Here is a 13,930-nt window from a genome sequence, read left to right on the forward strand (position 1 = left end):
CTGCACTAAGATTCCACATGTGTGTGAGTGTGTGTGTGTGTGTCTGTGTGTGTCTGTGTGTTTTTGTGTGTTTAAAGGTGATTCTACCACACCAATCAATCTACAGTAGCCTGTCTGCCCCTCCACTGCCCACAGCCTCTCAGGCTCTCTCTCTCTATGAATCATCTCTCTATCCATCTCTCTCTCTCTCTATGAATCATCCATCTCTCTATCCATCTCTCTCTCTCTATGAATCATCCATCTCTCTATCCATCTCTCTCTCTCTCTATGAATCATCCATCTCGGTATCCATCTCTCACTCTGTTCTTCAGGCTCTCCCTCCATCACTCACTGTTGTTCAGACTCTATCTATCTTTCTATCTATCTATGTGAATATCCTTCTGTCTATCTCTTTGTCCCACGCACCCATTTCGTTGTTCAGAGTTTCCCATTGTCTCTCTCCCTCTCTATCTCTGTCATTGTTTCAATTGCGTTTTACTTTCCCATGTGTATCTTTTGAAAGTATACCTCTCAGACGCCCCCCCCCCCCCCCCCCCCTCTTTTCTTTCTCTTAATTTTGTCTTTTCAGTTTCTCTTCTGAAAGTCTTGGAGAGATTTCTTTTTCTCTGTGTTGGTGGACATCATCTGTCTCCTCTCCTCATCTCTCTTCCTCTCTCTAGTTCCCTCTCTCTCTCTGTTGGTGGGGGCCATCCTCTCTCATCATCTGTCTCTCTCTCTCTACCTCTCTCTCTCTCTCTCTATCTCCCTCTCCCTCTGTTGGTGGGAGCCATCCTCTCATTTAGGCTACTTTATAAAGCTGTCAGTGTGTGCGGTGAGTCCAGGGTCCTGCTTCAAGAGGCCTGAGGGGCCTTCGGCGCCCGAGAATTAGTTTTTAAATTTATAGGGGGCCACTCTAGTGGAACGCCTTAAATCAGGGGAGACCACTGACAGCAACACATATAGACACACACACACACACACACACACACACACACACACACACGCAGACACACGCCACTGCATACACACACCACCGCGCCATCCCAACACACACACCCACACGCATACACACACAACACCCCTCCCTGCTGGAATGCAGTCAGTAGGTGCACACCCCCCCCCCCCCCCCCAGCTCCCACCTCCCTGCCCCTGCCCCTGCCCCTGCTGCCCACCCCCTTCCAGTGTGTGGGGGGGGGGACGCGCGGCGGGCTTGGCCGCCACCTAAATCACAGGCAGAAAGGGGAGCCATCAGGCGGGCTTTGGCCAGGAGCGGAGCTGTGCACGGGGGGCTCGGGGACCTTTGTGCGCCCCCATTGAGCCGGGTGATTGAGACGACAGCCCCGCCGCACTAAATCAGCGGCCCAGCTCCAGTGCTCAAAACTGCCCTTTTTTAAAACGCACCCAACAAAGACCAACGCCACCACAACGCAAAGTGCAAAAGTGCAAAATTTCAACATGATCAATCGGTTCTCTCTCCTTCTGTCTCCCTCTCACTCTCTTCCCCCCTTTCACTCTCCTTCTCTCCTTGCCTCTTTCGCATTCCATTCTGCTGTTTTCTCCGTTGTGTTGCAGTCGTCCTTGCGAGGTGTTCACAGAAAGAGGCCTCACCCGCTTTTGAAATCATTGCCGTTTAAGTAGCTGTAAGAACCGCATAAATAACCACTATTGCCGCTGTCATTTACGACATTTTCTTAACTTATCTCCACACATCTCATGGTGACATTTAAAAAATACTGCAGCACATTTAGACCCGCACACACTTTTTGAGATTCCGTGTCCCACTTGGCAGTGTGTTTGTGTGTGTGTGTGTGTGTGTGTGTGTGTGTGTGTGTGTGTGTGTGTGCGTGTGCGTGTGCGTGTGCGTGTGTGGGAGAGGAAACCTACATTCCACTTGTGAGTGATCACTGGCAAATCAATATGTTTGGAAAACAAACCGTATCTGGGCCTAAAGCGGGCCTAAAGTGGGCCGTATCTGGGCCTAAAGCGGGCCTAAAGTGGCCGTATCTGGGCCTAAAGCGGGCCTAAAGTGGGCCGTATCTGGGCCTAAAGCGGTCCTAAAGTGGGCCGTGTCTGGGCCAGGTCCTGTCCAGCATTAGTAGCTATGTGGGAGAACACAATAGGATCCGTTGGGGATGGTCCACTGCTAGGTTAAGTCTTTAAGCACATGACATGACAAGGGAGAGGACAGCTGCAAACATTTAGCAACCCCCCCTCCACACACATACACACACTCACCACCAACAAACCTCCCTAGAACCCCCCCAACACACACACACACACACACAGACACACGCACCTCCTCCCCACATTACAGAAACTAAAGCTGTCAGTTATCTTGCACAGACACCGCCTGTTTATGCTACGAATGAGCCGCTGGGAAATGTCTTTGTGAGCAAAGTGTGTGTGTGTGTGTGTATATGTGTATATGTGTGTGTGTGCGAGTGTGTGTGTGTGTGTGTGTGTGTGTGAGTGTGAGTGTGTGTGTGTGTGTGTGTGTGTGTGTGTGTGTGTGTGTGTGTGTGTGTGTGTGTGTGTGTGCGAGTGTGTGTGTGTGTGTGTGTGTGTGTGTGTGTGAAAGGGAGAGTGCAAGTGTGTGTATGTATGTCTGTGCGTGTGTAAGGGAGAGTGCGAGTAAATGTGTGTGAGCCTCTGTGTGAATGAGCAGCCATAGAGTGTGAGACGCATGCAATCTGCTGTAATTCCACGGTGAGACTGTCCTATGTTGCCACCCACGGGAAAGGCGAGTGCATGAGGGCCGTCACTGCTGCCAAAGAGCCCTCAGAGACGACGAGCGGAAACTGAGGATTATGGGAAGAAAGATAAGGAGATGGTTGGACAGAGCAAGCGCTAAGGCCACTGGGCAGGAAAAACTCCCCTTTTAACCAGAAGAACCTCAGCTCAAAAGGGGGGGGACCCATCTGCTTTAAAAGTTCAAGTTAAAGGTTCAAGAAAGGCAAGTACGTAATAGATGATAATAAACGTCAACGTGACCCTTGTGTGTACCACTGATGCCCAGAGAAATGGTGACTTCTAATTTAAAACAAATCTGAATTTCTTCACACATGGTGCCTTCTGATTTTAAAATCAGAATCTCATTTCACTACTGTCACGTCAGAAAGAATGTTCAATCATTGCACCAGACCTTACAAGAGGGAAACAGACAACACTGAGAGCTGAGATTGTCTTTTGAATTGATAATGATGTGATTTCAGAATTATCCTCATGTCCACTGCTATGAACTAAGAATGTAAGACAACTTTATGCCATGACAGAAAAACACCCCATCTGCTTAAGAGAGACTAACTGAGAATATAACTCCCCACTTGCTCAAGACAGAATTACTGAAAAATACACCATAAAGGAGAAAAATACAGAGACACAGACGCAGAGAGCAACAGGCAGAGAAAGACGACAGAGGAAGATGTGAAGATGGAGAGAAAACCAGATGAAGAGAAAGAGAGAGAGAGTGGGGGGGAGAGAGAGACAGATGGGGAGTGAGAGAGAAAGCCATTGAGTGTCTTATTTCCTCTAAACTCCATAACTTCTCTCCATCTTTTTTTCATCTTTTCTTTATTTTCTCTCTCCCCATCTCTCCCCTCTTGAAGCCCTAAGTATATTATATCACCCAAGCTCACTCCTGATGCTCTCAGTATACTATATCACCCTAGCTCACTATTGATGCTCTCAGTATACTAGTACCCTAGCTCACTCTTGATGCTCTCAGTATACTATATCACCCTAGCTCACTCTTGATGCTCTCAGTATACTATATCACCCTAGCTCACTCTTGATGCTCTCAGTATACTTTAACACCCTAGCTCACTCTTGATGCTCTCAGTATACTATATCACCCTAGCTCACTCTTGATGCTCTCAGTATACTTTAACACCTTAGCTCACTCTTGATGCTCTCAGTATACTAGTACCCTAGCTCACTCTTGATGCTCTCAGTATACTATATCACCCTAGCTCACTCTTGATGCTCTCAGTATACTTTAACACCCTAGCTCACTCTTGATGCTCTCAGTATACTATATCACCCTAGCTCACTCTTGATGCTCTCAGTATACTTTAACACCCTAGCTCACTCTTGATGCCCCCAAAGATGACTCTACACCACCTGGTGCAACCCTGCCACACAAAGACACACACAGACACAGACACACACACAGACACACACACACACACACACACACACACACACACACACACACACACACACACACACACACACACACACACAAACACAAACTTCATTGAGTGGGTCGTGGGAATAAATACACAGAACAGTTACCACCACTGATTCCTTTCTCATCTGCCACTGGGCCTGTGTGTGTGTGTGTGTGTGTGTGTGTGTGTGTGTGTGTGTGTGTGTGTGTGTGTGTGTGTGTGTGTGTGTGTGTGTGTGTGTGTGTGTGTGTGTGTGTGTTTGTGTGCATGGGGGGTTGTCGCTTTGCAATAGTGCGTGGAAACGGGGGCAGAGGATGCCAAAGCGTTCGATGCAGCCAGCTGAACATCTGTTTGGCCGCTAGCGACTGTTCATAGCTAACACTCACAGAAACACACACACACACACACACACTCCGCTGTTCATGGCTCATAAGGGGGAGGAATGCTTAATGGTGCTACAATTCTTGGCAGCAATCATGGGAGTGGCAGGGAAGGGGGGGGGGGCAGGGTACAACATGCATGACTATGGGTGTGTGTGTGATTGAGAGAGAGGGAGTCTGGGAACGTATGTGTTTGTGATCATGTGTGTGTGTGTGTGTGTGTGTGTGTGTGTGTGTGTGTGTGTGTGTGTGTGTGTGTGTGTGTGTGTGTGTGTGTGTGTGTGTGTGTGTGTGTGTGTGTGTGTGTGTGTGTGTGTGTGTGTGTGTGTGTTTGTGTTTGTGTGAGGACATATGCACATTATACATATGCTGGCTTGTATAGGCCAGAGATTCCGTTACCAGATAGGCCTCTGTGTATGTCTGTGTGTGTGTGTGTGTGTGTGTGTGTGTGTGTGTGTGTGTGTGTCTGTGTGTGTGTGTGTGTGTGTGTGTGTGTGTGTGTGTGTGTGTGTGTGTTTGTATGTGTGTGTGCGTGTGTGAGATCCCATCAGCGGAATGGCCTATGAGGGGCACCTGCTCTGCTTGTCTGCACAGGAAGTTTCATATCCTCTAACTATCGAGAGTCCCTGATGTCCTTCACACACACACACACACACACACACACACACACACACACACACACAAACAAACACACAGACACAGACACAGACACAGACACAGACACAGACACACACACACACACACACACACACACACACACACACACACACATACACACACACACACACACACACACAGACACATACACACGCACACAGACACACACACACACACACACACATATGCACATGTCCCAGGGCACCTGTAATCACAAGGGGTGGGGAGGTATATGCACACACATGCATGCACACACACACACACACACACACACACACACACACACACATACACAAACACACACTCACACACACTAATGTCTCAGAGCATCTATAATCACTGACATTATGGGAGATATGGGAGCCCGTGAAACCAGAGCCTAAGCCTCCACCTGTTTCCTCAGTTAAAACGTGCGTGCACAAACACACACACACACACGCACATGCACACACACATTATTACATGTACACACCGTGCATTCAAATTTTCACAACACATGTCTGCAAGTACACATACACTTACTATGTGTGTCTGTGTGTGTGTGTGTGTGTCTGTGTGTGTGTGTGTGTGTGTGTGTGTGTGTGTGTGTGTGTGTGTGTGTGTGTGTGTGTGTGTGTGTGTGTGTGTGTGTGTGTGTGTGTTTGTGTTTGTGTGTGACAAAAGGGGAGTTTATGATTGGCATATAGCAAAAGATCTTACAGCTTCACATCGCAGGCCAGTTGACAGACACACACACACACAAACACACACACACACACACACACACACACACACACACACACACACACGTACTCATCACCATACAAATTCTATAAGTTGTATTATGAGCGTGACACCTGTTGACCTGTTGATGGAGTCCATCCAAATCGTTGGACCAAATATGTGTTTCACTCTACACCCTCAGTAAAGTGATGTTTGGAAGCAGTAAACTGGGCTCAACAGGAATATGTGTATATGTGTTCATGTGGGTGGCTGAGAGAGAGAGAGAAAGAGAGAGAGCAAGAGAGAGAGATAGAAAAAGAGAGAGAGAGAGAGAGAGATAAAGAGAGAGAGAGAGAGAGTGTATTTGTGTGTGTCAAAGCTGCTTCGGTCACGACTTCTAACAGATGTTTTATGCCTTTTCCATAGTTTGTGGAACTTGTATTGAAATGCTTACAAAGTTAAAGCCATTTAAATATTGCCTTTAGCGTAAAGCCTGGCGTGTTAAAAAATAAACATAATTTCAGTTGTGTTTGCACAATGATTTTATCAAATGCTTAGAGAAAGCAGCTGTAGACAGCAGACATATCTGGAATGGGACAACAGAAAAAGCTAGGAATGGCCTCTCTCTGTCTTAAAGCGTTAGCAAGCGTTAGCAAGCATTAGCATTATAATTACAATGTTTCTTGCTGGCCTCAGCAGAGGGCTTGTCTGGTTGAGGAAGATGTACTAGGGTCAGAGATAAGAAGCAGGAGTGTGAAATGGAGTTGTGCTGTGTTAACTGGGTCGGACTAAAATGAGAGCAATGAGAGGATGTTTCTAGAAAAACGTTTTGTGTTTTGTTGGCCCGGTGGGTCTGATTTGCCGTGCCCACAGCAAACATCCCAAGCAACAGAGGACTGATTTGGCCCAGGAGTAATGTGGGCTGTTTACACTAACTCAAGCACTAACTCATGTGTGCACTAACTCATGTGTGCACTAACTCATGTGTGCACTAACTCAAGCACTAACCCATGTGTGCACTAAGGCATGTGTGCACTAACTTAAGCACTAACTCATGTGTGCACTAACTCATGTTTGCACTAACTCATGTGTGCACTAACTCATGTTTGCACTAACTCATGTGTGCACTAACTTAGGCACTAACTCAAGCACTAACTCATGTGTGCACTAACTCAAGCACTAACTCATGTGTGCACTAACTCATGTGTGCACTAACTCATGTGTGCACTAACTCAAGCACTAACCCATGTGTGCACTAACTCATGTGTGCACTAAGTCATGTGTGCACTAAGTCATGTGTGCACTAACTTAAGCACTGACTCATGTGTGCACTAACTCATGTTTGCACTAACTCATGTGTGCACTAACTTAGGCACTAACTCATGTGTGCACTAACTCAAGCACTAACTCATGTGTGCACTAACTTAAGCACTAACTCAAGCACTAACTCATGTGTGCACTAACTTAAGGGTGCACTAACTCAAGCACAAATACATTGGTGGACAAGGGTGTTACTGCTACGAAACAGAGAGGCGCAGAAGGAAGCCACTTGAGATGTAGAGAGAGGGGGAGAGAGAGAGCGAGGGAGAGATCGAGCAAAAGTAAGGGTAGAGAGAGAGGGGGGGAGAGAAGGGGATAGAGGGAGAGGGAGAGAGAGCAAAAAAGTTAGGGTAGAGAGAGAGAGGGGAGAGAGAGAGTGAGGGCGATGGGAAAGAGAAGGACAGAGAGAGACTCACTAGCTTGCTCACAGCACGGGTGACAATAAATCACAAACACACACGCACACACGCACACACACACACACACACACACACACACACACACCCTGCTGCGGCCTCAGGGGCTGTTTGATCTCCGTCTCGGGGAGATCCATGGCATTTTGAAGTTGGGGGGTAGAGGAAGGGGGGGTTGTGGATCCTCGGGTCAGGGTCTCGTCAGGCGAGGCCACTGACCCACACCAACTAGCTGGGAAGGAGGGGGGTCTGGGGGGTCATATATAACCCAGCGGCAGACAGTCCAGTGTGTGTGTGTGTGTGTGTGTGTGTGTGTATGCCAGGAAGGGGGGCTGCACTGTCTTACCCAGTGACAGATTGATGGGAGCTCCATCATAGGGCTGTAGAGATAAGCTCCCCAAATCACTCACTAAGGTGCTCACAGTACTTAACCTGAGAACCGCCCAGATTGCTCAGGGTGCAGAGAGAACATAGAACAGAAAACACGGAACAGAGAACAGGGACACGCAGCGGGTCTTAAATCTGACAGATGCCCGATGCCACAGTCAAACCACAAAAGGACTTCATTCAAACCAGCAGTGCCACACATGGCTTTAGCTGAACACACATACATACACACATACACACACACCTTCAGTTTGACACACACATTCATACACTGAATAAGCTCAGTCACACACACACACACACATACACACACACAATCACACATGCTTCTGTTGAATGTAAGCAGTGGGGAATAGTCTGGCTTCAGTACTGTTAAACGTTCCTAACAGTAATGCCAGCTTATCAGTCTGCCTACGCCGATCCCACAGAGGGCCTAGGTTCATATTAACCTCATATTAATTGTAAAACTAAAATATATGATGATGAAGTGAGAACCACATCTCAGGAATGATTGACTTGTCCTTTCACACGTTGCCGTAAGCAACCATGAGGAAGGTACCAATGTTGTGAGAATTATCATCAGAGCCAAATTAGATTCAGCTATCAACAACGCATGCGATATTGTTAGTGTTACGTTAGTGTTTGCTGTGGTGATACTGAGTAAAGGCAAGTCCCTAAATCATCATAAGACTAGAGGAACTAAGTCTTCACACCAAAGACTTTACCTCCTTACTATTTAAGGCAAAACTAGTTAAGGGGCAAAAAAACGTTAGAACAGACTAATGACCACACTAAACGCTCAAGGACCAAAGAGATTGCACTATGGCCAAACGACTAACAATGTTATTAAGACTTAAAGACAACAGGCCTGCAAACTCCACTCTAAAGATCAAAGACTAAAGACCAAAGATATAGATAAACAAACAAAGTTGACTCGAGCTGTTATCTGGCACTTAAAAAGAACCGGAGGTGGGACTGGTCTGGCTCTGATCTGGCTCTGATCTGGCTCTGATCTGGCTCTGATCTGGCTCTGATCTGGGTTGGATTTGGTTGGATCTGGCTCTGATCTGGACCCTAGCTGTGCCATATGTGTTCTGGACTGATCTCCGGTGGGCCCCACAGCTGTGAGTCTTCCTCATTTCCTCTCTCTCTGTGGCACGTTAAGAAGGATGAGTTTTCCTTTCGCCTCTCTCCTCCATCAGGCGCTGAGGATTTATGCCATCACAGGAGGAGAGGAGGAGAGGAGGAGGTGTCTGCAGTAATGATGCAGAATGGCACAGAGCAGAAAGACAGCCAAGACGAAGACATGAAGAGAGACAGGAAAAAGAGAGAAAGAGGAATGGGGGGGGGAGAGAGAGAGGTAGGGGGTAGAAAGAGAAGGAAAAAGAAAAAGAGAGAGATGTGGGGAGGGAAAGAGAGAAGGGCGGAAGAAAGGGAAAGAGAGAGCAGTAGGGGGGTAGAAAGAGAGGGAAAGAGAGAGAGAGGTGGGGAGGGAAAGAGATAATGGTGGACGAGTGGAAAGAGAGAGAGGTAGGGGGGTGACAAAGAGTGAAGTAGAGAGAGAGAAAGGAAAGAGACTAGGGAGAGGTGGAGAGTGAAAAAGTGAGAAGGGGGGGTGAAGAGAAAGAGATAGTGAGGGAGTGAGAAAGAGACAAAATAAGAGGAGAGAGAAAGAAAGCTATGAGAGAAAGAGGGCCCACAGGGTTAAGGAAAGAGGGTGAGAGAGAGAGAAAAAGGAAAAAAGGGAGAAATCGTTTTTGTGTTTTTTTTAATTAGCCCTATTCTGTAATGAACAAGGTCCTAATCTTGAATGTATCTGTTTAATCTGGAGTGAAACTGGTTATCTATCGCTCTTTTCCTCCATCTCCCAGAGAAAAGACAGGGTGGTTTAGGGGGGTGAGGAGGGAGAGACGGAGGAGGAGGGAGAGACGGAGGAGGAGGGGAAAGAAAAGCGAAAACATCAATAAATAGCCATCAGTGAGGACTAATTTATGACTTCCTTAGTGCTGTTATCAGCCCAGAGAGGACACGGATGGAGAGCTGCCTCAGCTGTGGTCACTACAGCTTTCTCTCCTTCCCTCGCTCCCTCCCTTCCTCGCCCCTTCTCTGTCTCAGTCTCCCTCTTTCTCTCTTTCCGTTTCTTTCTCCCTGCCACATTCTCCCTTTCTCTTTCCCTCTCTGATTCCATCTCCTTCTCTTTTCTTTCTCTCCCTCTCCCTTCCCTCTCTGATTCCATCTCCTTCTCTTTTCTTTCTCTCCCTCTCCCTTCCCTCTCTGTTTCCATCTCCTTCTCTCCCTCCCTTTTTCTGCTTCTCTCCCTCCAGAACCAGCAGACTGACCAGCTGCAGCCACTAGGCCCCGAGGCTGGGGTGACAGAGCCAGAGAGGCCCCTGTACAGGTGGGAGAAGACGATAATGTAGTGGGTCTCTTCACTGCCTTTCATTAATGAACCCGAAAAAAACATGTACAGTCAAGGGCCAATTATGGTCCCTGATGCTCATGTTTTAACCAATCACTTCGGACCATTCTGGCTAGATTGGTCAAATTGTGAAAAACCAAACTAAAATAAATTATCTACATTGATCTCCTTCAATCTGATTCTGTGCAAACAACTGAACTTTGGTGCAATTAAGCAACTACACGACAGAGCCACACTCAACCCTGAGGGACAGACAACCAGACACATTTCACATTGATGATAGAGGCTCAACTGTACGAGAAGAATGGAAAGACTGCACAAATCAAGGGGCTGGCATGTGTATAAAAGATTTAAATTAAGTTTCCTCTCAGTATTGTGTAGTTGAATTCATTGACTCTTCTATGATTTGAGGACTATTAAAGAAGCACATTTTCTCATCTAAAGGCGAGAGTCACATGAATCATACAGCACACTATGTCCTGCTCCCTCTGACGGAGTGTATTTAAAGAAACATGTAGGCTAGCTGTAATGCAGGTATGCAACCACAAACGCACACTCATGTGTTTTATGTTGTGTAAAACAATCTAAGCCTTCCCTCCATCTGCCTGCAAGCTTTTGGGGGGGTGAGGGTGCAGAGGTGGGGGTGCAGGCTGAGAGGGGAGCAGAGTCAGGGGGGGGGGGGGGGCAATAAATCAGGACACCCCCCCCTCCTCCTCCTTCCCAGTACTAACGGCTGTAGGGATAGACGGCCAAATTCCTCCGGGGTGGGGGTTAATGCACCAGGCTGTTATGCATTCTATGCAGTTATACTCTTGCACATTTACTCACCATCAGGGATGATGATCAGAGACAGGAAGATGAAGGAGAAGAAGTAAAAGATAGGAAGAGGAGTGAAGGGAAAAGTGTATGGAGAGGAGGAGAGGAGTAGAGTAGGAAGAGAGGAGATGAGGAGGAACAGAGAGGGTGGGCTATGAAACTAATGGAATGATAATTTCATTTACAGACAGAGGAAGAGATAGAGGAGGAGGAAGGGCATGAAGGAGGAGTTATTAAACAGACTTAATAATTATATAATTACCGGAGTTACAAAGAAGAAGAAAAAGAAGAGGGAGAAGAAGAAGAGGAGGAAAGACAAGAAGATATAGAAACATTATCAGATCAATTAGAAAAAGCCATCAAAAAATGTTGCGAAACATGGCATGAAACCGACATGTTTGTCTTCACGTGACACACGTAACACACTCCTTGGTACCATCCCCGCGCCCTTTGCTCTCCTCACGCATATAAAAATGTAGACTTCGGCGCAGTGATTGCCCCGCGGTACACACGCATTACCTCCGTAGGCGGATAGCCTTCACCCTGCCAGCAGTAAGAGAAGGCGGCCCTCAACCACGGAGCCTACCACCACTGCAACTAAGCACGGCGGCTATACTATGGGCTGAACAAAACTCCATGTGCTAAACATTTATTTGTGTTTATTATTTTTTATTATATTTCAATTTAATATGTGGAAGTGTGTTCCATTAAATGTCCAGAGCTTAATTATTAACAGCCCCGTATTGTAAGAAGTGATAAGCGTTTGTCTACAGAGCATACAACGATACATGAGGTACGTAGGCCTGTGCTTGAGAACATGGTGCGATAATGGTATTAGAGCCCTAACCTCGGCAGTAACGGAGTCGACCGTGTTCACGCCCAAGTAACTGTACAGATTTTGTGTATACAGTTTCAAAGTGATCTTCTATAATCACACACTGTGTAGTGCGTGACCCCGGACGTATCTCTTCCTCACCTTCTTATCTACATCTAGCTGATAGCCGGCTGCTTCGATTATGATCCAAAGGTCTTTTTCACAAGGCGACGACGAATAGACTACTGGTGAAATGCCACTTTACCACAGGATCTGACCGGCCTTATCAACCACCAATTCATGTTTAAAAAAAAACATGATGTTCACATCAGCTTTCAAATTAGCACATTTTACTGGGCGACAATAAACGAGGGAGTAATTAACCCATTTAGCAGCTTACTGCAGTTTCCAGTTTAATAATAGGAGGAATGGTCTGAATAATATAAGTCTTCGAAACAACCTGATTAAACATATGCTGTATTTTTTAAATGTAAAACATAATTTCAAATCTATATGTCTTCTGGACAGCGGCCAAAGGCGCAGCGATTGAAGGAAAAATAGTTACAACCCTTGCGCAAAAGTCAGTTACTGCTTCCTTCCTATTGTATAATTCAACCACATCTCTGATCAGCATTATTTATTTATCTTATTTGTGTATAGGCAAGTTATTTATTTTGAAACATAAAAAGAGAAGGATATCACACAACGGGACTTTACAATAATACTAGATGGACAGCCGCAGCAGTGGTTATCAGATCACGATTCTGTCGTTTAACAGTAGGCCTAGGGAGTTTCATAAAAATGAGTGGTATGGGTGGCCGCAGACGGTGTATTTACTTATTTATAGTTAGGTTGTTGGTTTCTGAAAAGCCTGACTTTGTGCTAAGGCAGAGGGAGCTTAACCTACTCCTTATCATCCATATGTCAGTGGTGAAAGTGCTAAATATTATCTTTGACCTAAACGTTACGGGATGAACAAAATAACGCTGCAGATAACGATAACCTTGATAACTTATACAAGAGCGTTTCCATCTGCTGAATAAGCAATTTGTCATAATTACTGACAAACACAGCAGCTCAAAATCAAAATAGAAAATTACGGTAGCCCAATTACTATTACAATGATAAATACAACTAAACACTAAATTGGTCAACTAATTAACTTGACTCGTACCCTTGCCAAATATCTTTTGGATACAGTTGAAGTATTAGCCTTGTACTTGTAAACTATGAAGACAAATTGAGGACTGAAGCAGAAGACAACTCTTTTGAGCTCCAATATAAAGGCTCAGTGTTTTAACAATACATAACGTTTTCTAATTCAGGCTGTCATATTGCCGGAGAATTAACTGCAGTGATATCTGGGAGTTTTCATTTTAGAAAGGTGTCATTAAAACGTCTTAGCCAAACAACGGAGTATATAAACATGCCAGGAAGATTTTGACGGCTTGAAGTCAAACTATGCCCCAATCGATATGATCTTATTAAAAACGACTCACACTACATCATCAAATACATTTCAGACATTCTCATGTCGCAGACGTTCGAATCCAAAAAAATGCATTTAGACTACTGGAAAAGTTGTTGCGCAGAAACTTGCGTAGTTCAACAGTGTTACTTTTTTCCCACAAACCTTAGTGTACTTGATCTCCGGGTTGGGAACGGGAGAAGGCATCAGCTGGAGTGATGCCATCAGTGCGGCCGCGTCGGTCTTCACTTCAACGGGGAGTTCAACTTTACTAGAAGTCATTGCGTCTTTAGTGTCGCGTCTCGGGTCGAAGTCTGATACCTTTTTTGTACCGGTTGCTGATTGGGACTTTGAAATCCTTCCTGTATTTATAACCAGGTGTCAGAGTCAGTCCATTTTTATTGGG

The 13,930-nt window shown here is 45.9% G+C and overlaps 1 protein-coding gene across 1 annotated transcript in view; it reads right to left on the reverse strand.

Annotated features, from left to right (window-relative positions):
* aldh1a2 (aldehyde dehydrogenase 1 family, member A2) overlaps positions 1-13,930 on the reverse strand; it is a 38,272-nt gene extending 24,342 nt beyond the window's left edge. The window contains exon 1 of the mRNA XM_080840667.1: positions 13,690-13,930. Coding sequence (XP_080696793.1) covers positions 13,690-13,806 — 117 coding nt within the window. The 5' untranslated portion in view covers positions 13,807-13,930. The remainder of the gene's footprint in view (positions 1-13,689) is intronic.

The sequence above is a fragment of the Sprattus sprattus genome (genome assembly GCF_963457725.1).
Source record: "Sprattus sprattus genome assembly, chromosome: 6".
Classification (NCBI taxonomy): domain Eukaryota; kingdom Metazoa; phylum Chordata; class Actinopteri; order Clupeiformes; family Clupeidae; genus Sprattus; species Sprattus sprattus.